This window comes from Dromaius novaehollandiae, chromosome 4 (assembly GCF_036370855.1).
Source record: "Dromaius novaehollandiae isolate bDroNov1 chromosome 4, bDroNov1.hap1, whole genome shotgun sequence".
Lineage (NCBI taxonomy): Eukaryota > Metazoa > Chordata > Aves > Casuariiformes > Dromaiidae > Dromaius > Dromaius novaehollandiae.
This window is the reverse complement of record NC_088101.1, coordinates 19,361,832-19,384,167: the sequence shown is the minus strand read 5'-3', so window position 1 is coordinate 19,384,167 and position 22,336 is coordinate 19,361,832. Positions and strand designations below refer to the sequence as shown.

Below are 22,336 nucleotides of genomic sequence, written 5' to 3'. Positions count from 1 at the left end.
GTGGGATGGATTTTTTTTTGAAGTTGCTATTTTTAATTGATTTAATCACACCACGCTACAAGATATGCTTCTAAATTCACGTGTGGTTTACAGTGTTGATTTTGTATTTGCTGACCTGGAAAGTCAAAATGATGATATTTTGATAGATTGAAACCATTACGTGCAAGTTGCTTTCTTCCAAAGCATGCTTTCTGATACAAATGTTTGCTGGGATTGAGGCTAGAATCCAAAAATAGGAGGACCAGTTTCGTAATGAGGTTGTTGTGAATTCAGATCCTAATCTTGCCAACCAGTAAGGCCAAGAGAATTGCACACTGTCACTGGTGAGCTGGGGTCCCCTGTCTTCCAATAGTAAGGTCACAGATCAGACCTTGAAACTCTGTGCTTCCTTGTAGTACATTGTTGGCACTAAACCAGAACAGGCTAAAGAGAGACCAGGACCTCAGAACATTGTAATCGCAAATAGCTGATTTAGTCTGACTTTTTCGGTATTACCTGTCAGGGCTAGAATTCATGGTCTTGTGCAGTAGATGACGCCCCAAATGAGCTGCTGAAGGTATTTTTGGTCCCCTTTTTTACTGTCCCTTTATGGACTGGCATTTCAAGCAAAATAATGCTTTTTTTTAATCATATTTGGTAAATTAGATTTTCAGATTGTGTTAGAACATGCAAGTTTAATCTGAAGTATGTTACACATTCAGAATATAAGTACCCCCTACTTAAAGTATGACTGGCAAACTCGAGTTTTGACTTGGGAATTAAAGTTCATGAGTATTCATGTATTACGTATTGGGTTATCTACTTCTGGAACACACTTTATAGCACTCTCTTCAAACTGCAGTAGTTGTCAGGTATACAGCCAGTCCCAGAAAGATTATGTTATGCTGGATCACATCTTCACATGTGTGCCACTGCCCTGAGGGTAACCTGCAGATATTGGTAAAGCTCTGCTTTTATTGATACCGTTTGCTTTGCGAGGGGGTGGCAGTTGTTTTATTATACCAATAAAGTGCTTTTGCCATGGAATAGTCTGAAACTACATCTTAATTTTAACTGTGTCCTTTCCTGAGCATGAAGTTTTACAGAAACAGGATAAAGGCAATAGAGCAAATTAACTTTAATTTGTCAGCTTTGTATAAATATGTGATGCATTCTCGTTGTCTTAGTCTGAAGTGTTGAGTGGTACCCGCTAAACACACGTTCCATAATTGCTGCAGCGTGTTGGCACTTCCGGTTCAAATTGCAGTTCGAATTCCAGTTCCATCTCTATAGTGGAAAAAAGAAGAACTCTTTCCTAGAAGGTCTAGGAAGTCTGGAATGCATAAAATTGATAAAACTCGGGGAGATTTCATCACTGTTGCAAACATGCATTTCATCATTGTTATACACATCCGTTGGAGTGAAGTAGTATAAAAGGCCTAAATTACGATCTTGACAGGATAAAAATAGATTGTGAACTAAGAAATATAGAAGATGTATGTATGAAATGCCTCATCTGTGAAATGCCTGTTTTAAGAAAACTTGTGCCTGCTGTGTTTTGTGTCCGTTTGGTTAAACGTAGTACAGGTCAGCTTCATTAAGCTGGGGTGTTTTATTAGAAAAGCAGAGGCAGAGTTGGCGTACTGGAAGCTAAAGGCTGAAGGTGGCAAAAACATTTTTATCTTATATTTTTTATCTCTTTTTAAATCTTTTTTTATTTTATATTTCTATCTTAAGTACAGATAGAGGCTTCTGTTAGCAGTCGTAGAGTGGAGTCTAAACAACAGTTTTCCTCAAGGTTACAGCCTCCAGCACTACTCCTAGATGTATAATTAATTACAACTTTACCCACTTCTCCAAATACTGATAATGAGAAATGCTACTAACGCTGGAGGCATCCACAGTATCTTTCAGAGATTGGATGTAGTATATGGTTATGAAGGCAGCGTGGAAATCTGCATTAGTTTAACCATGCTTAAGCAAAAGTGTAGCTTTTGTAAAGTCGATTCGGTCAAAATGTTACAAAACTACCTACTACGTTTGTTTTGCTTTGAGGTATTATTTTCTTTTCAACTTGGAGAGGACAACTCTTAAAAATATATATATTTTTTAAATTAAAAATTAACTAAAGCCATTGGTGCAGTTAAGTTTTCTTCTCTGGATGAACTGATACTTTGCTTTTGCAGACAGTCTTAGACTTAGTGTGCTGGAGTCACTCAAAATAGTTAAATAACTTGAAGCATTGAGTTATGAGACTTAATCTTATTTATGCTTTGAATGAATGTCTAGAAATAAGTCTGAATTTCTATACTTGGGGCCTCAGAAAGTTAACTAGCTAAAGAAATGCAGTGGATGTTAAAATACTTTAAACCTTTGTGAATGCTCTCTGGATGTATTAAATTACCTCTCTTTCCTTTAGTTAATTTACCTTAACTATGTCAAATATCCCTGGATGGACAAGTCCTACCACAAGTAGGTAATGCAATGTGACTACTGCACCTGGTGGTTAGAAGGGTCATGTTGAGCCAAACACAGGGCAGTGGTGGATTTTAAAGCATGAGATTTCAGTATATAGTGTTTGGGAGAAACTGGTGTTGAACGACTTCAGCACTTTTTAAAAATCAGAATAAAATGATTCAGCATCAGCTGAAAGCTGTCATCACCTAAATTCTGTTTATCATTTAGCTTATCTAAATAGTAAGGAGTGACACTTATGCTGTGCAGTGAGTATCACTAACCGGGAAGTAGTGCTTCTTAATTGGGTAGGTTTGATACCCATCTTTAAGTCCTGTTGAAGTCTTGAACATATCTTAAGAACTGGTTGTTTTTATGAGAGTGTACAGTTAATACATCCTTAACAAGAAAGTTTGAACTGCAGTAACTTGAAGAGTTCTCATTAATTGGGCACTGCGCTTGTGAAACAAGTTCCCATTCAGCATAGATCTTTAACTTAAAATGTGCCCATTGGAGTCGGAGGAGAAGGGGTGGTCATCTCACTTGAGCAGTTTTCAGAACCTGGAGATCAATATTGCGTTAAGTGGGCGCTGCTTGGGTATCCTGAAGATGGACCTCTCCAGGATGCTGAGGGATTTGGGTGGGGTAATGTACAGAGTAAAAGGTTGTCTAGCCATCGTTTTCTTTAGGATCATTTCAGCTTTTAAAGATTTATTTTTGAAAGTAAGCCAATGTTTTTGCCATTATTCCTTACGTGAGTTTCTTTTATACAGAAGAGCTGATGCAGAACTCTGCAAAATGAGCTCTCTTCAGCTGCCTTCCTGGTCTCTAACCAGCTCTGAAGCACTAATGCCTTTCTTAGCACTGTTACATTAATGGGTAACCAAGGGGGGAAGGATATAAACAGCTGTAAGGAGCAGCTGTTGAATATGCAGCAGCAAACTGCCTCTTGCCAAAGGCATCTCTGTTCCTTGTGGAGGCCACCTATATAGCCTGGCATCGTCCCCCACCAACGGATATTTTCTCTGTATCCACTGAGTTGGACTTCTGAAGGAGAGAGAGAGGGAGGCAGTTCTTACCCTTGTGTGAGACATTAAGTGACTGTTGATGAGGAGGGGCGAAAAAGGGTAGCGCTTTGTGTAATTCAGGCTTAAGGCATTGATACATGTTCTCTGATAAATCTTTCTCTTGCAACTATTAAGGTTTTGCCACCTTTAACTGTCTGCCCTGTGTTCTCCTATAGGTTCCTCCCCTGTGCATCAGAGCTGGCAGATGGGAACATGTGGTCTGCACTTTAGTGTTAGGTCTGATATCTCAGTATAAGCTGACCTTTGTTGATAGTTTAGGCTAAGATGCTGTAGCTTATATTGATGTGGCTGAGTTACAGGCATGCATTTTCTTCTGTGGCTGATGTGATGTATTAATCCACCAGTTTAACACAATATAAAAACTAAATTAGGATAAGAAATGAAAGTAGCAGTGAGTGTGTGTATGATTGCAGTCAGTAGTGCATTTTTATACTTAATTGCCTCTGTCAAGTTGGCTTTTTCAGTAGGGAGTCTTAAACTTTGTGGAGCTGCATAAGCTGGACTGTTCTGTAAGCTTCTTGAACATAGTAGATTTAATATCTCAAACTCTAGATGAAAGTAACTGGACCTGGGGAAAAAAAATCCTCTTCATTTGGCTTTTTATGGCGTGCTAATCTGTGTTACATCAAATGTGTTGGGGAAGTCGTGCAAAAAAATTAGTTAAAATTACATTCACAGGTTTAAATTGGTGTTTATGCCTTTGGCAGTTCTTTGTCAAACACTTGGATGTAGACAAGGTTTATTACTGAAAAATGAACCAAGTGGATCATTGCAGTAATCAGGAGTGAAAGCTAACAAGATAGAAGGATTTTTTGTTTGTTTGTTTTAACATTGTTCAGAGCCTTCTCACTAATAGTAGACTTAAGTATTCGAATTTTGTATAAAAGAAGCCTTTGTTCTAAACTTCGACACTTTGAGATGCATATGTCAGGCATCTCGGATCTTCTGCAGTGCTCCCCAACATAGCAGAGGTGGGTTTTTTTAATTGAGATTTTAAGAAAAGGGGAAAAGGAGATTTTTCAGACTGCTTTTCAATTGTTAGGAACCAGTAAAAAAGGAAGGAGACAAATGTTTAATCCTTTCCGCAAGCATCTGGACACCAGAGTTCCCAGCTGAACTGAGTGCAGATACTGAAATGCTTTAGGTCTCCTTGACAGAAAGCAGGAGGACTGTTTTAAGCACTCAGCTGAGTTCATAGCGAGCTTTGTCTGTAACCTGGAGTTAGGTTGGCCAGGTGTTTAACGCTTCTGCCCTACTGCCCTATCCCAAGAGCTGTTTTAGGTGCCTAGTAGGCAGAAGATTCTTGCTCTATGGCAGTATTTCCCAACCTTCGCTGGCCTATCTGAGTAATAATGCCAACCAATACCGTAAATCATGCGAGCTTTGTTTTTCCTTTTAGCCTTGGTTTTAATTTCTTCATGCCTTGAATAGTATAGGAGGATCTCCTGAATGACCATTTGCCAGTTGAGCAATGGTCCCCTTCTGAGCATATATATGCTGTTAAACACTGTGTCTTTGGGGGTGGGAGCAAAGTGTTCTGTGGTTTGGTGTGCCTGGGTTTTCTTGTGTGGTTGAGTTTTTTTGTTTGTTTTTGCTTTTCTGGACATCAGTGTTCTCTAGATAGCTGAGGTAAAGCTTAACCAGTAAGAGCAGCTGTACTCTAGTTCAGAAAAAGGTTTGGGGTTTTTTTATGCTCTATTGAGTCAGTGTGTGCTGATTTTGTGTGTAACTTTACCTAATCCTATAGACAGGCCCTTAGTTTTGCATCTCTGCCACTAGTTGTTCAAAACAGATGCCTATTATGTAGGGTAGTTATACACAATAACTTAATATGATAGCACAATTCTACAGCTGTAGATAAAATAGTATGTTCATACCAGCATAGTCATGTTCACAGAATATACTCCTATAGTATATTTCAGTAGTTTTCAAAGCAAGGACTGATCAAAGTGAAAAAAAGTTTTTAAAAGAGCTGATTTTCAAAGTTCATTTAGGTTAAATATTTAAATTTCAGAGTAATATGTCACATTACATCTAAACAATAAATTCACCATACTGGGGATGTTTACAAATGACAGTGGTGTTTGTTAGAATATTAATTGGACAGCTTGCTCTTATACGGTCTTCTTTTCCAAGTGTTTCCTTGAGGACATGGAGAATTCTCATACCTTCATTCAGAAAGTGAAGACTTGTAGAGGATAAGCGTCCTGTTGAGGCTGCTAGCAGTGTCTGTAAAAACTCGCCCCATTCCCTACCAGTCCCCGAAAATTGTTGTTTGCTTAGGCTTGACAAACTCTAGCAGGCCTTTGTCACATTCAGCTCAGGGCAGTATGCATATAAATGCTACTTCTGGTTGATTTGTCAAGTTCTGGTGGCTGAGATTCTACCTTATGTTAATGTGTCCTTTACAGAGTTCAGGGTAGTGTGTTGGAAGGCTCTCACATAACCCTGCCAAAACCCCAGCATTTATTGAGTGTTAAGCTGGTATTTGCATGGAATTGTCTATCACAATGCCAAAATCTCATTCCTGAGTGGTAATGATCAGCCCAGAGTGCCTCACATCAAATACAGTTTTTTTTCATGTGCGTCATTTTACATTTGCCTGTGCCGAGTTTAATTTGTCCCTTCATTTTCCAGTCGTTGTTTCATTTAGGTAGGTGCATCTTATTTCTTTGCTTGTGGCCAGTTTACGGCAGGTCACAGCATACTCCTTTTACTAGTTATCTTCCTCTCTGAGGGCTGCTCTGTAGTCCTAGGTTATAGAACCATGGATCAGTATGGTTCCTACAGGAGAAAACTTTGAGTAAGAAGTACGTTAAAGTTAGGGTTTGCTATCTAAAAGTCTGGAAATGCCAGGATTAAAATACCCGGGTATTGTTGAATGGATAGGTACTTAACCAGTGCGTCGTGCTTCTCCCTTCCACACGTAGTTTCATATTTTAGTCAGCATGTGCAGTCCACATCTACACTGAGTGTATGTGTATATATTATTTTCAGGTAATGATAATGAATGTAATACCTCAGAATTAGTGTGTATGAAGCAGTCAGATTTTCTTCATCTGGAGTAAGAGAGCTGCTGTGAGTCTTGGTTACTTTCTGGAAGAAAAGTCATACTTTTGCATTCAAAGCACAACTGTAGGTGAGTGGTTGCCACCTTTTTCAAGTCTGTTCTGAATGCTTTTAGTGAGTCACCAGAAAAGCAAAGTCGAGAATTGCCCTCCTTTTCCGGTCCAGCCACAGAGGTGAACTCCGGGAAAGGTCAGCATAGAATAGAGTGCCATTTTATTTAGCTCCTGTAACTGTGTAATTTGCCTAAAAAACATTACCTACATTGTACTCCTTTCAAATTTCATAACAGATGAGAAGACCTGTAGACAGTAGCCTCATTCAGAAAGGACTTGTGTGCTGAGATGTTGGTTCTTTGAAAAGATAGCATGTAGTCATCTGAGTAGTTTGTGTCACAGCCCAAGCACACAGAGTGACTGAATTACAATTGCAAAGCAGTCTGGCATTTCCTTCCTTGAGTGCTAAGCTTAAAACCGGAGTATTTTTATGTCTCTCTTTTAATATTCCATTACATTATGACAGTGTCACTGTATATTGTACAAACCATATGCAGTGTGTACCCTGAAAATAATAATTCTAAAGGCTAAAGAACAAACATGAAAAATACAGGAAGCAGAATATTCAGAACAGAGACTATCATATCTGTTAAGTTCCTGGTTATGGTGTTTTGAATTTCTCTAAAGGCATTCCATACTCTTTGGGCCTTGCTGTTTTCTGTGCCTGATCTTCATGTGATTCCAGTGCATATTTGCTTGAATGTCTTTTTCTTAAACAGTATCAGCTTACATCTTTCTATTTTACACACTGTCATTATATTTTGTTTTTCTCCATTTATTAAGTGTTAAGCAGGAGGCCGGTTTGTTTGAAACTGATAATTTTCTGCTGGTTGCACTTGTCTCGTAATGTGTATTGTGCCTTTGCTTTCTTATTCAGCTTAAAAATCCACGTTCAGTGGTCTTTCGAACTATTATTTTCTGCTTCCAGGGATAATTAATTTTCATGCTGAAATGAATGTTACAAAGGCAGGTGTGTGGGATAAGGCAGTAGTTCTTTGCTGGTTTATTCTTCTTTATCTTCAGACAGGCTTAAATGTTTTTTGACACTCTTTATAGCTGCTTCCCATCCTCTCTTCTTTTTGAAAGCTGTTTTCAACTGTGAGCTAATGAGTAAAGATTAATATAGTGATGAATTTTTGGATGCTTAGAGTTTGAAATATCCTGTTTATGACACCGACTATATTAGACAGGCACTCAAATTAATAAATGTTGGGTTTTGTTTGGCTTAAGTGTGTGTGTGGGGTTTATTATTATTTTTTTTACTTCTGACTTAACTACACATTCCTTTTCACTCCCAAGGTGGGACAAGTTCTTGTCTGGGAATTTAAAGCAAATTAACCCAGTTTCTTCCATTGTGCTTTTTTTGCCTAGAAACCAGAAAACTGCAGTATATGATTTTAAGGAATAATCGTGCTACAAACCTGTATTAAACCTAACTGCGAGTTTATCCCTGTGAAAGAAGAGTGATTGTATACCACTCTGGTAGAAATGATCTTCTACCACTCTGTGTTTGAGTTAGCTGCTGCTATTATTAAAAATAAGCCCAGGCTATCTCCAGCTTATACTTGAGAAGCATAGCTGTTGTGCCACAGGAATATACATTCTGACAAACTGAGGAAGAAAGGGAGCAGACAGTGATTCTGCTCAGCTTGCTATTTTGTAAAAAGGCAGCACACGAGGTATGAAACTATTGCTTGTTACTCAGTTTGTTGAGACCTGAAAACTTCTCTAAGAAAAGCAACTGGTTGCCTTAAGTATTTTCTTTCAGTGCCCTGCTTGTGTGCATCTGGAAGAGGTAGCCTTTGCCATTCTTTGCATTTTCTTCACCCATTAGATGACTTGTCATCTTTTAAATATGTGGTAAAGAGGAGTTGCTTGAGAGCTCTTTAACAACTTTTCTGTCAAAAAAATGTCACTTCTGTGTTTTAGAATATCAGCCAGGATCGTAGTCCTGCATTCAAATCGAGACTCAGATGTCAGTGTTTTAGATTGTCACTTGAAGCGTAAGCCAAATTCTCTGCATTAGTTATGATTATATTTGTGCAAAACAAGCAGATTAGTTAGCTTTTTAAAGTATTTTTGTCTTGAAAGTACTGGTTTATTTTTTGGTTAGCTTTTTACTACATTTATTGGGAAAGAGGAGAGATGAGTAAGAAGGCAGCTGTTTTTCCAGTAAAACTGCATCTTACCCCACACTTAATATGAAACTGTTTGGCAGACTGGCAGAAGACCATCATGCTGAATTTGTGTTAAAGCGTGTCTGTCTGTCTGTAGTGACAGGTATTCTTGCTGTATTTCTGGTTGTCTGTCAGTTTTCCAAAACTCATGTGCTAAATTGTACATGCATGGTTTCTTATTGCCACTGTCCTCTAACAGTTGCATTGGTACATAGTCCTTAAATAGTCCTTAAATCTGTAAAATGCTGTGTGACTAATCATCCCTGCGGAGAGGTAGTAACTATCACAACTTTATATTTGGAAACTGGGGCGAAGAAATAGTGATATGCTAGAGCTATACCAGAAACCTGTGGCAGAGGCAGAGACCACTAGTCAGGGTTGTAATTCAAGACTAATCCCTTCCAGTAGACAATGTAACACATCGCTCTGAATCAAGCTTGTTTTGCTGTTTCTATGTAAAGTCTTTGGAATTTGCTTCTTGAGAATGCATGTTTTTTTCTTAAGCCACCTGTATAGTGAAAAACGGTAGCAGCTGACTGCAGGAAAATGCAGGTTTATCCCTCTGCAATTGAATTTTCTACTTTGGTATTTTTAAGAAATTTTGGAATATAGCTTAAGTAGCACTTGACAAAGGAAAACACTGCTGAAATTAAAGGTAAACAGAAAGAAGCAAGGTTGGACGTAGCAAGTAATGCAGCAGAAGGACTACGAGAAGCATAAGGTCCTTTTTACAGTTAGGTGTTTTATAGAATAGTGCTTAGGAACACTTTTTAACATTTTAGTTAAATTCTGAAATATTAGTTAAACTAAAAATGAAACTTAATGTGGTCTTACCACATTAAGCAGCAAGTAAAAATAAGGGAACAATTATGGGGTGATATTGGTCAGCTAATGTGATCTATCAAGCTTGGTTTTGCTATTTGAAATGTTTTCAGCTGAAATATTTGCCTGTTAGATAGAATAGTTGATCTTGATTGCTAAGCTAAGAAGCAAGGTCAGTATTCCTTTTTGCTGTTAAGTGGGAAGGTTAAAAAAAAAAAAAAAAAGAGGCTCCTCCCTTTCCCTGAATGAAATGCTTCAACTGCTTTCTGAATGTCATGGCCCATATGTCTCTGCTTGTTCAGTTTCCAGTTATTCCAGTTTGCCTGTTGGACTCAGGAGAGTCCTAGCTTTCAGAAAGAGGCACTTTTTTTAAAGTTACGCAGAGGGAACTTTCTGCTCCCTTGTTGCAAAAAGTCTCCCTTCTTTTGTGTAAATGTTAAGTGTTATGCACTTAACAATAATATAAAGTAGGTTTGATGTTACTGTAAACAGCAAACACTTCCCAGTACTTTGTTTCATGTTTGACTAAGTTCTTGCACAAAATTTTAGGCTCTGCTGAAACATCCAGTTTTGCTGCAGACTTTACTCTTTTGGCTGTAGTACCTAAGGGAAGAGAAGAGAGTACAAGAAAATACACAATCTCGTCTTGTATTTCTGACTTTTGTAGATAAATTACTTGTTCTGTGGTCAGAATATTAAGTGCTGTATCATGTTTTCCTAACCCTATCTGTATTTCAAATTGCTTTATTTAGCTTTTTTTTTTTTAATGTAAGTGATGTGGGCTGGACAAAAGTTTAGTCTTTTAGCTTATTAAAATCACTGTTTGTTTGTTCTCTAGAACAGTTTTGGTGCTTGAAAGGGCTAACTCTGTATGGACATGCATTTTGAAATGACTGGAGATTAGGGTATTAAAGCGCCTATGTTTCAGCTTGTAAATGATTCTTAATGTTACTGAAGCTATTTTTCTGCACAAATTTTTCACTGGGACTTCCTAAATTTGTCTTCAAAATTGCTATCAATGTATTTTTTTTCTTGCAGTATTGATATACTCTTTAGTATTTCTGCTGTGTTAAGGTATTTTCTATGTCAAGTGCATTTTATTTTGAGTACTGTTTTCTTGTTTCTCTGAAGGCAATGTTTTGAAGAGCTCTCTAGTCTATTGCATACCTCTGAATGTCTGCTTTTATGCTACAGTCTCTTCCTGCCCTTTCTTTCCTTCATACTACTCATTTTTATCATTCCAGTAAACTCCATAGTTTTTGGTCTCCATTATAGTTTTCCAAAAAGAGCGCCTGATCTTTTTTACCAATTAGATCAAATATGCCAGTAATAATCACACAATGTTAAAATACTAACACTTGTGTCTTTCTGCTCACTATATTGCTACAGTTTATGTTCAGGGACAAAGGATACATGGAAGTTGGTTCTACCAGCTTTTGGAAAAAATGACTGATTATTCTTATAAATGGAAAGAGAGGTGTTTGGATGAGAGAAGCCTAACAGGGCTTTTTGTATTTGTTAAATGAAGAAAAAAAAAGAAACTAAGGTTTGCAGCTGAAGGTTCTTTTACATTTCTTGTTAGCCTTTACATGGGTAATACAAACGTAACTTAGCAAGTTTTTCTTTTTCCATTTGCATTGAATTACATATGGACCTAATAAGTAATGTTACATTGCAGAAAAAAGGGCGTTACAGGGTCCCCCAGTAATAACTGGGGAGTGTTGTATGATAGAGAAAAGCACAGGAATGGGATTTAACAGGATGATCTGGAATGAACTCATGGCCATGCTTTTAAATAACAAGAGCAATGAAATCAACCATAGTCTTAATTTCACTGTACCATTGCTTATGAACACCTGATACAATTCAGTTTTATAGTGTAGCCTGATTGCAGTGTAAAGGTCAACTCTGGCTTATTTTAAAGGTGACAGAATCAGCACGTACAGGGAGAGGAAACAAGGGTCTAAAGTTTTCTTAAAACCTAAGTAGTTCTACATATTGAAATAGTGTCCACCTCTTTCTGTGTTGGCAGCAACTATCATCTTACCAAAGAACAAGGTGTTAAGTTCAAATTACACAAAACATAATATTTCTTCTGATTGGTGTGTTGGCTTACATTAACTAAATTTTTATCAAGTGCTGAATTTCTCAAACTTTTAAGGATATGTTAGGGTCTTCACAGACAAAACTGTTACTTGTCTGGTCCAAATATACATGTCTGTTCCCAACATAATAGGCATGCCTTGGTTTCTTAAATGTCTGACAACATAATACAAAGATTTTGTTTTAATGGCTTGTATAGACTTGTAGTAAAATAACTTGTGTGCACCTGTTAATGCATAGGAAAGGGACTGACTGAATGAAGGTTTTCCCTTTTCTCATGACAGATCTTGACAAGCAGAGATTTATAGAAGTCATTGAAGCCATTTTTAGATTCAAAAAAGAGAGCAGGGAAGAGGGAAAGTATCTGTTGCGTACTTTAACTGAAAATGTAAATTTAATTTTAAAAGACACTAGTCAAATAACCTACGTAGTGATTAAACAAGGCAGCAGAGTTAAAATTAATACTGACTTTCTTTGACTCATCATAGCAATCTTGATACCACATAAGGAATTTTCCACTATAAATTTCTGGTTTTATTTCCTCCATTATGGGGGAGGGAGGCCACAGGTTTCTGCAGCTCAGTTATTCAGAATTTTAAAGACATGATTGTCTTAAGCATGAAGTTTAAGATACAAAATACAGATATTTTGCCTGGTTCCCAACATTTGTCAGCCTTTTTATTTTTCCTATTTACTTTAATCTTTGCAAGATATATTCTGTTTCTGTTTGTTCTGAATTTTAAAACCTCAGATTTTAAAAGCTCAGATTTCATATGCATAATGTTTTTCACATCATGAAGAGTATAACGAATAGCATACTTTCTCTTTCTTTCCTGCTTAAGGGTTCTCCAACTAAGACTTAATCTTTGAAAATCTCAATCAGAAATGGGTTGGACTTTGCCTATGTTATGCTCTTTGTCCTCCTGTCCTCTATTCCACCCTTGGCAGGGGTATCTTAACAGGTGCATAAAATAGTGATTTGCATTTGGAAAAACAGTCATTGTAACTATATCTTCATAGCCAATTCTGGCAATCTTGTTCATTTATGAAGACGTTCCCTGATCCCGACCCAGTGGTTCTAATAGCTGTTGTTGCACATTCTCCTGTACTCATATATGGAAAAACTGTTTTTGCTGGACATTCAGTGAAAATGACTGTTGAATTTGTTAACATTCCCTGAACAGATTTTTGTTTTGTTTTGTTTTGAAGGAACTTAGCGACTTAGCCCGTGATCCTCCAGCACAGTGTTCAGCGGGTCCCGTTGGAGATGACAGTAAGTAACCTTAAGTTTCAGTTTTGCTCTGCTAACACAAAGCATATCATGCCTAGATAATAATGCGGAGTTTTTCTTTTGTAGTGTTTCATTGGCAAGCCACAATTATGGGACCTGTAAGTATTCTAATTCTTGTGATGTAATATTAAACTTATATAGTAGTTCTTATTCAGGATGAACCTTTTTTTTTTTTTTAATACTCTTATCAGGCTTTAGTTCTAGAGATACTCCTTACAGTGACTGAAAATGAAGGTGAAAAAAAACCAGTCTGACAATTATTATTTTATTGCTGGAGTGTTGTACCAGGACACACATTTGAGCTGAAATAATCTTCAGAGCAGTGTGAGGCATTATTACTTAGTTTGTATTTGACTGTTTCTACATTTGGAATCTAGCATGGACCTTTTTTGTAGTCGGAACTAGTGCCAGGTTTGGCAATTAGTTGGGCTGCATTTATGCAGATTTTAGAAGAGATTAGGGATGCCCTCTTTGATCTAGCATCAGGTACTAAGATCTTGGATGCTTCTGGGAATAGAAGGTAAAAAGTCTCTGAAATGTGAGGTTCCACATGCAACTAGGGGGATGCGTGTGTGCATACCTATATAAATGCGCAATGCCCATCTGATACCTGAATGTGACTACAGTATTCCCCTATTAGAGTAAAGAAGGCAACTGTTTGTGCTTACTAAAAATCTAACCTGCAGTCACTTGATGTACTGAGCTCTTGGGGCTGGTTATCCATGTTTAGAAAAGGAAGCCTCCTATAACTTGAGGAGACAATTATCAGATGTCAGTAGACCTGGAGCCCCTATGTGATGCTTCTACTTAGGCTACAGAGTAGGAATTAAGTATTGGTGATGCTATACTGCCCTGATTTTATATATGGCTACAAATGAGGTTTAAGCAGATCACCACTGAAAGTTTACTTATTTGAGGTTCTCCTGACTGGTAAAATGGTTCTGCATTCCCAAGTCTCTGGTCCTCATTGAATGTAACTAGGAGCCTCAAAAAGATGGAACTGTTCAATAAGCTATGCTTATATTTGAAATGTAAGGCATCTTCTTCGCTATACTGAGTCTGAATGTACCTGGCTTCTGTGTCAGCGTGGTCATAGGTAGTAAACATCAGTTGACTTCAAAAATAGGATTAATATTTTTTACTTCCCCTTCTGATTTAACAATGTACAGCTCCTTTTTTTCGTACTTCAAAAAGGTCTGCATTCCAGTCCCAAGATTGAGTATCGGAAGTACCTCGAGGGATAATGTGGTCCTACTAGTTCTAATGCGCCTGTGGTGTTGCTTAACATTTTTAATAAAAGACAAGGGTTGTACTGCCAATCATCTGGCATTCCACATCTGCATATAATATGACATTATACAAGCTGTGGTTTTGTTAGTAACATGTAAAGGAGCATGCATACTCTGTCTTCTCCAGTTCTAACAGATTGTGGGAGGAGTTTGCTTCTGTAGTTGCTAAAATGTGTCCCCAGAGAATGTGTAGAAAAAGGGTTGCTTGCTGGCTCCTCAACTCCTCTAGTATGTGTTGATCAACCACAAGAGGTTATATGTTTATTCCTGCAGTTTTGGCAGAGATTATGTGGCGTATAACCTACACTTTGACAAGTTTGCGTCCCTTATCTTGTAATAAAGAATTTCATTTACTGATATTTAATATAGTAAGATGCACTTACTGCTTTACGTAAGTGAAATGTTCTTTCAAACAATAAGAAAGTTCAGTTTCTAAATAAGTGTACTCTGAGCTCTGTGTGTCAAATTCATTTTTCATAGTCTTGAGTCTGGAATTAAAAGCACTGTAGTCTATAGGTTAAACAAGATTAGTTCCATTTCAGATATTTTTAGTTGTAATTTCAAGTTAAAACTTCTTACAACATCTTTCTTCTTGTAAGTAGTAACTCGCACAATCCATAACTAGTCACTCCATTTATCCTCTGTCAGCTTCCATGCTTCAAGTGTTACTTTATTGTTAATACTAAAATCTGAATGAATTCTTCCTATAACTGTTTCTTTGGTGCAGGGTAATGTAAAATATTTCATGTACCAGATTATGGTGAATTTCTAAGAGGGAGGAATTTGGTGGTTTGTTTTTCGGGTCTTTTTTTTTTTTTGGGAGCAGGGAGTTAGTTGTGTGTAAGAGATTTTCTGCAGGGCTAAACAGTGCCTACGCCAAAGAGACAGGAGGCCTTTGAGTTGTCTTTGGCCATGATTACTTGGGTGATTGTAACAAAGGCTCTCCAAGCACAGAAGTTCAGGTTCTTGAGCTTGTTAGACAAGACTCCCACTCTGTTACTGTTAGGTCTTGGAGCTGTCTCAGAAGTTTGGATGCCTTTGCAAGTTGTCCTGAGCAGATTGTCACAGAAGTTTTTTTTTATGAAGCATTAGCTCAGAGAGGTCCATCCAAAAGGTGTCCCATATCTGTTCTGCATCACTTAACCTTAGGAAGGAGTAGTTCAATTTTAGCAAGCATCTCTGTTTTATTAGTGAATTAAACAGTTCTATTGTTTAAACACATTTCCTCTCCTTTATTTATTTAAAAACAACATCTTTGGTGAAATGTAGTCCTAAAGATGATAACTGGGAAATTATTTGCTTGCTTTGACAGAATGACAGTCCATATCAGGGTGGTGTATTCTTCTTGACAATTCACTTTCCTACAGACTACCCTTTCAAACCACCTAAGGTAAGTATTCCTTTCTTATTTGTGAAATTAGTGCTCTTTAAGGAACTGAGTGCAGGATAGAAATTGTGGGGATTTGAGTTCCAGTATTATCAAGTTCTCACTTCATTCATACAGTCTTATAAAAAACACTATCTTAGGTGCCTATCCCTCTCTGACTGGCCCATGAACTTATGTGCTGGCATATATTCAAGGAGCATGTTCATACACAGTAATTCTAAACTGCTTGGAATAATGTTTGTTTTCTTTTGTGTTTTTGTAACAATCTAATAATTAGGAAAACTCATTGGCTTTATGTTACTGTAATAGAATTCTTGCTTAGGGGACTGTCAAGTCTTACTGTATAGCTCTTTGGGTTGTTGTATAAAAATGTGACCCTAATGATACAGATAGACTTGTTGAGTGTCTAAAATCAGTGACTGTTGTATCTATTATGATCTGGTGGTAATCGTGAAATAAAGTTAGTTGCTGGCAAAGTTAAATTTTGAATGAAAAGCAGAAAACCTGAAGTGGCCGTAGTGTTTAAAGTTCTTTAGCTCTGACAGCCGTGTTACCATGATTGAAACAATTCTGCTGTGTGTCTTCATCACGTTACAGGCGCCTGTGATTAAAACATAGCCTCATGCGTGGCTTCTCTCTATTCTGATTAGAACGCCTAGTAATCTGAAATCCAGAGGCTGCTGCTTTGGGTGCATTTCTGTGAATTTGTGGTGCAGTCTAACTGTTAAATTCTTGCTTTTCTTTTAGAATAAACTGAATTGACTAATAGCTTGCTTGAAAAGAAAGTGACATCGTAGTTGTCACAGACAAACACACTTTTTGTATTTTTTTTTTATTATAGGTTGCATTTACAACAAGAATCTATCATCCAAATATTAACAGTAATGGCAGCATTTGTCTCGATATTCTAAGATCACAGTGGTCTCCTGCTTTAACTATTTCTAAAGGTAACTTTTCTGAAGGGGAAGTGTTTCCATCTTGTGTTGAATACTGTGTTTTTGGCTTTGATTGTCTCGAGTTCCTGCCCATCTCTTGATTTTTCCCTTAGTCATTCTAGCCTGTGTTTTGCCAGTTTGATAATGATATCTTACTGCATTTTGAATGGATGTTTGTTTTTTCAAGCACCTTCTGCTACATGGCTGTTTAAGGCCTCGTCTGGCCACTTACTTGCTTTGGTATTCTTAGCAGTGCTTACTAGCGTGGTCCCAGAGGGGATTGCCAGCATCTGGATTGAAACAGGCCTGTGGCAGTGTGTTCAAGCTAAGGCTGAGAAACTGCTTATTTGCACCTGTGCATGTAGACGTACCTTTGCTGATCAATTTAAAGATGGCTTGTTTCAGTTCAGTTTTTAATAATGAAGTCTATATAGCTTTTTGAATGTTTGAGTCTGCTTAGAATTACATTTTGAGTTATATTGGCATACCTCTGTGGATAGATAAATAAAAGAATAGATATTGATACATGTTGCTTTCTGACACCATGCAGTGGCCTTGTCTTCGTGGACTGAGCCTACTAATTGTGCTTCAGGATAAGCTGAATTTGTGCTGCAGTAGAAGCTTTGTGGCTTTCCTCATTTTACTGTAGTAAATGCCAGTTCTCAAATATCTTCATGATGATAGAATTTTGTTTGTTTGGCTTCTTACACTGGTCACTGTGGCTTCAAAAGATCCATCAAGGTGCTTCTTTATCTACAGAACTTGTAATTCTTGTCTGTCCAAGGAGTATGTTTGTGATATGAATGTGAATCCCCTACGTTTTAACGTCACTACCGTTTTTCTTTTAAAGCTGCTGTGAGAGTAGAGGATGCAGATCCTATAGCGGCCTGCAACAGTGTTTCTCCCTAGCAGTCTTACTCCTTCATTTTACAACATACGTGTAGTTTTATCAGTGCAGGTTGGAGTATTACTATCTTAGACACTACAGAGAAAGAATGGAGTCTGATGAAAATTCTGATTCTAGTGATGAAAAACATGGGATATGTTGATCATCAGAATACATAGCAATGTGCTTTAGTTAGCTGCTGCCTTGCATCATAGTTCAGGGGACAATGGCGCTATTTTTGTGTGTGTATGCTGAAGGCTGTGAGTATTGGGAAATGGGAAATAAATAGTTCTTGGGAGTTCTAAGTCATTTTGGACTTTTTATTTAGAGTAGGCTACGAATTTACTGTGGCCGTGTATCAGGAAAAGGATTTTTGGGCCCTCTAGCATGCTGACATTGTCTTAATGCAAAGAGCCATGCTCCATTGTTTCCGAGATCCTTGCTCCTGTTTTGCTATTGAGTGTTGTTTTTTTTTTTTTTAACAGTTCTCTTATCCATTTGTTCACTGTTATGTGATCCAAATCCAGATGACCCACTAGTGCCAGAGATTGCACGTATCTATAAAACAGACAGAGACAAGTAAGTACAGAGTTACGTAAGACATACTCTAACAAACTTTGTGAAGAGTGCTCTGTCAGACAGCAATTGTATTGAGTGTGCCTTTTGTGAAAATCTGTGATGGAGAAAAGTTGTGTGTCGAAGAGACAGCTATTCTTGGTAGTTCATAATTTAAAAACAAAGGGACTTAGTATCTTTGAAGTTGCAGGGGAGGGAGAGTATCTTTTTCTCACAAATGTGGCAGGATTTGAAAGTGTGTATTGCCTACTTACTGGCTTACTATGCTTGAATAGCAAACTTTATATAAAGTAGCCTTTGGTTTTATGTTAATGCTAAATATACTTGTCCAATTAGGTACAATAGGTTAGCAAGAGAGTGGACAGAGAAATACGCTATGCTGTAGGGTAAGAATATCTGCACATTATGGTGCATTTAACAAAATGGAAATTTGTCAGCACTTGAGTGCTGCATGCTTTAAGGCACTGGATTAACTAACAGATAATGGATGCACCAGTTACTGAACTTGAATATTTAACAGCTTGGTCTGTGGTTAGTGTGAAATGTATTGGCTAGTCACTATTTCTCACAGATACTGCTCTTGCATGGCAAAAAAAAAAAAAAAAGTACGAAATAATTATCAAGTTTTGAGCCAGCTTGTGAACTTGTTCTGGTAAGTATTTACCCAGATTTTGTCAGAATTTCATTAAAAATGATGCCCTGGAAACCATACTCTGTGATCAGACCTCATGCATAGACATGCATGAATTTAGACTATCTAAATTTAAACTTTTTATTACTTAGCGGTGTCTTATCTTCTACATACTCTAAACTAGGAAAATATATAGGGGTTATGATCTGCTTGTATAGTTAAAAATTAACTTACTACTGACAAGCATGGAGTTAAGTATAAACTAATTGTCAGCTCAATTCCTGTGGAAGTACTGTATTTAAAGAGAGATTCTGTTACTACTCTTTTTTTTAAATTGCTTGACCAGTATATTAATGTCAAAGGAGAATACTGAGCATGAAGAGATGCTTACTGTTGTCTTATTCTAAAATAGGAAAATTGACATAAATTCTGTATCCAATGATACTATTAACCAAGTAATCTTTACTGATGGCATGTGGTACTCTATAATAGTTATCCTAAGGACCATATTTAAACAAAACACTCCCCTTGCCCCTCCCACCACAGGTGGTCTGTATTCCTTCCTCTTCAGTAGTCTTTCACAACAAACCTCTAGCAAATCTGCTCATTTTAGATTTGAAGTGTTTTATGTAAATTAGAAAATATCTAAGTCCGTCTAGGAAGGGATTTGTTCAGGGCTTTTTCCATTTGTTAGTGTAGAAAGAAGCTTCTCTTAATGTGACGAAGAATAGGGAGATGGGGATAAAGTATGAATTTATCATTGACCTGTTCTTTTGCTGGCACTAATTCTATTTCTGTTTTTGTTTGCAGGTACAACAGAATATCTCGGGAATGGACTCAGAAGTATGCCATGTGATGCTACCTTAAAGTCAGAATAACCTGCATTATAGCTGGAATAAACTTTAAATTACTGTTCCTTTTTTGATTTTCTTATCCGGCTGCTCCCCTATCAGACCTCATCTTTTTTTATTTTTTTGTTTACCTCCTTCCATTCATGCACATGCTCATCTGAGAAGACTTTAGTTCTTCCAGCTTTGGACAATAACTGCTTTTAGAATCTGTAAAGTAGTTACACAAGAACAATTGCCCAAGATTCAGATTTTTTTTTAATGGAGCATGTGTATTATGTGGCCAATGTCTTCATTCTAACTTGGTTATGAGATTAAAAAAAAAAACAACAAAAAACAAAAACATTCCTCACTGCTCTAACAGATACTGAAGATATCACCTGAAGGGGGGAGGGGGGAGATGGATGTTCTGTTTTCTCCCATCAAAGAAGTAACATTGCTGTAGCAACATCCATCTTGTTCTAAACCTTCCAGTGTTAGAGAACTGAGGTTTTGCTATATACTTTTGCTCATAACTGATGTGTCTGGAGAATTGGTACTGAATCTATAGCATCAGCAGAACAGAAAATGTGATGTATCTTATGCATGTCAATAAAGGAATGACCAGTTCTTGTTTTACAGAGAATGGAAATTGGAAGTCAGACATCCCTTGTATTCCAAAATAGGGTCTAAGAACATTTTTGTAATTCATTTAAATTTTGTTAGGAGGCTTGGAGCTATTAGTTAATCTGTCTTCCAAAACACTGTTTAATATAGCACTGAATAAATGATGCAAGTTGTCAATGGATGAGTGATCAACTAATAGCTCTGCTAGTAATTGATTTATTTTCTTCAATAAAGTTGCATAAACCAATGAGTTAGCTGCCTGGATTAATCAATATGGGAAACAAAATCTTTTGTAAAAGCAAAGCTGGTTTTTGTATATACTGTTGGGATTTGCCTCATTGTTTAACATCAAATAATGATGTAAAGTTCGATAGAGCGAATCTTTTGCCATTTTCAGTTATAATACTCAGTCTGTTGCAGGTTGACACATTGTTCGGCCTGATGTATGCAGAATTAATAAGCTAACATAGTAGTGTAGCCTTAGTTGTGTGCTACACTTGGTGCTGGGAGCCCAGCGTTCAAGGATGGACTTGGGACCCAGCAGATCTGAAGTGGTGTGTTGTGGAGATGCTTCCTGATGCACCTGTGTTTGCTGACTGAGAACCTTTTTCTTCACCTTGTACGCTTGACAGCTGAAAGATCTTAATGTGGGAGTAATGATGAGGCAAAAAATATAAAATAAAGTACTGTTTTGATGTGGGAATTGTCATGAGGCTGTGTTGAAGTGACTTTACTATGTGGGATGTTCGTTACCATTGAAAAGGACTTGTTCAGCCATGCTGCCATTTACATTAATGACTATTTTAATGCAACAGACACTTTCCTCATGTCAGGTGACTAAACGTGAATAAAGACTCATTGCTATTGGATTTTTGTTCTACAAGAAACATTGTCTTGTGCCATTAGTTTATCTTTGCAGCAACAAGGGCATTACTAAGCATCCGGCTCTCCTGTTTCCTGCCCTCTTCCTTCATATTTTTCCTTGTTTGTTTGGTTGGGTTTTTTTGGTCTCCATTCTTAACATCCATAGCTTCACTTTCTCTAGTCTTGTACTATCAGTTTATTGTGCATCTGTGACTTCGCACTGGCACCACTTTTGCACTGCTTATAGTTATGTACATTCTGATTCCTTGTCCCCACATGGATGTGGAAAGCTAGATGTAAAATAAATGTTAAACCTTAATTTTTATAAAAATTTGAATATGCAGTTTGGACATGGTTTGTTCTGGTTTTAAAATATGAAGGTGAACTTTCTTTTAAAACTTCCAGCTGGCTTGACATTAAGAATCCTGGGCCCTCTTAACTGTGCATGCCTCACTGAAATGATCTTTTCTTAAATTTGTTGATGAAGTTGCAGTTCCTGCAGTATTTCTGCTTCACTAACCAAAGATTTTTAGTTCCTTATATACTTGTACCACTTTTGTTGGAACTGGATATACTTACGATGTGGTTGCCTGTGGTGATAACAATTGAGGTAAAAGCTTATATTTACAAGCTGGCAAACGCATTGATCCCACCTTTTTGTTAATTGTGTTAGTTTGATGCTTGTCGCTTTGTCTCGGAACCATAGCCACTAAATGCAAATCTCTTTTCTTGTGTGATCGCGGGAGAAGGATCTCTTGCATAAAGTCTGGTGCCTTATACCTCACAACTCCAGCGGGTGCGGGTGAGGGAGGGTCAGGGAAGGAGAAGATGAGCAGCCCACAGGTAATATATTACATAGAGGACAGAAAACTTGTTTGGACCACTGTACATTCTCTTGTACATCTGTAATGGCATTTCTGTGGTAATTTTTTATAATTAGAAAGTATGGACTTTAGAAGAACGATGAGGGGGAATTTACAGCTCAAACAGTGGGAGAGGCCATGCTGAGATGCTTACCGCTGTGAGGTGGGAAATGGCTGGTTTGCCTCCAGCAGTCTCAAGTAGCGTCCAGCGCTGGCTTCCTGCAAAAGCTACGTTGGGCTTGCTGCTGAAGGAGTGGGGGAGAGAAGGTGGTTAACGTGAGCCGGCAGGGAGATAACTAAAGAATTTGAGAACTTCAGAGCAAAACAAAACACTTGGTGATTACTTCAGTGAATAGTTCACCTACCAAAACTGCACAGAAGGTCTAAAAGGTATGTAGTAGAACTTGATTACTGT

The 22,336-nt window shown here is 37.5% G+C and overlaps 1 protein-coding gene across 2 annotated transcripts in view; it reads left to right on the top strand.

Annotated features, from left to right (window-relative positions):
- Positions 1-21,063, top strand: part of UBE2D3 (ubiquitin conjugating enzyme E2 D3) — a 36,888-nt gene extending 15,825 nt beyond the window's left edge. For both annotated transcript variants that reach the window (XM_026108957.2, XM_064510542.1), the window contains exons 2-7: positions 12,955-13,018; positions 13,103-13,134; positions 15,638-15,715; positions 16,554-16,659; positions 18,019-18,112; positions 19,551-21,063. In XM_026108957.2, coding sequence (XP_025964742.1) covers positions 12,955-13,018; positions 13,103-13,134; positions 15,638-15,715; positions 16,554-16,659; positions 18,019-18,112; positions 19,551-19,596 — 420 coding nt within the window. In that variant the 3' untranslated portion in view covers positions 19,597-21,063. The remainder of the gene's footprint in view (positions 1-12,954; positions 13,019-13,102; positions 13,135-15,637; positions 15,716-16,553; positions 16,660-18,018; positions 18,113-19,550) is intronic.
- Positions 21,064-22,336: the final 1,273 nt, after the last annotated feature.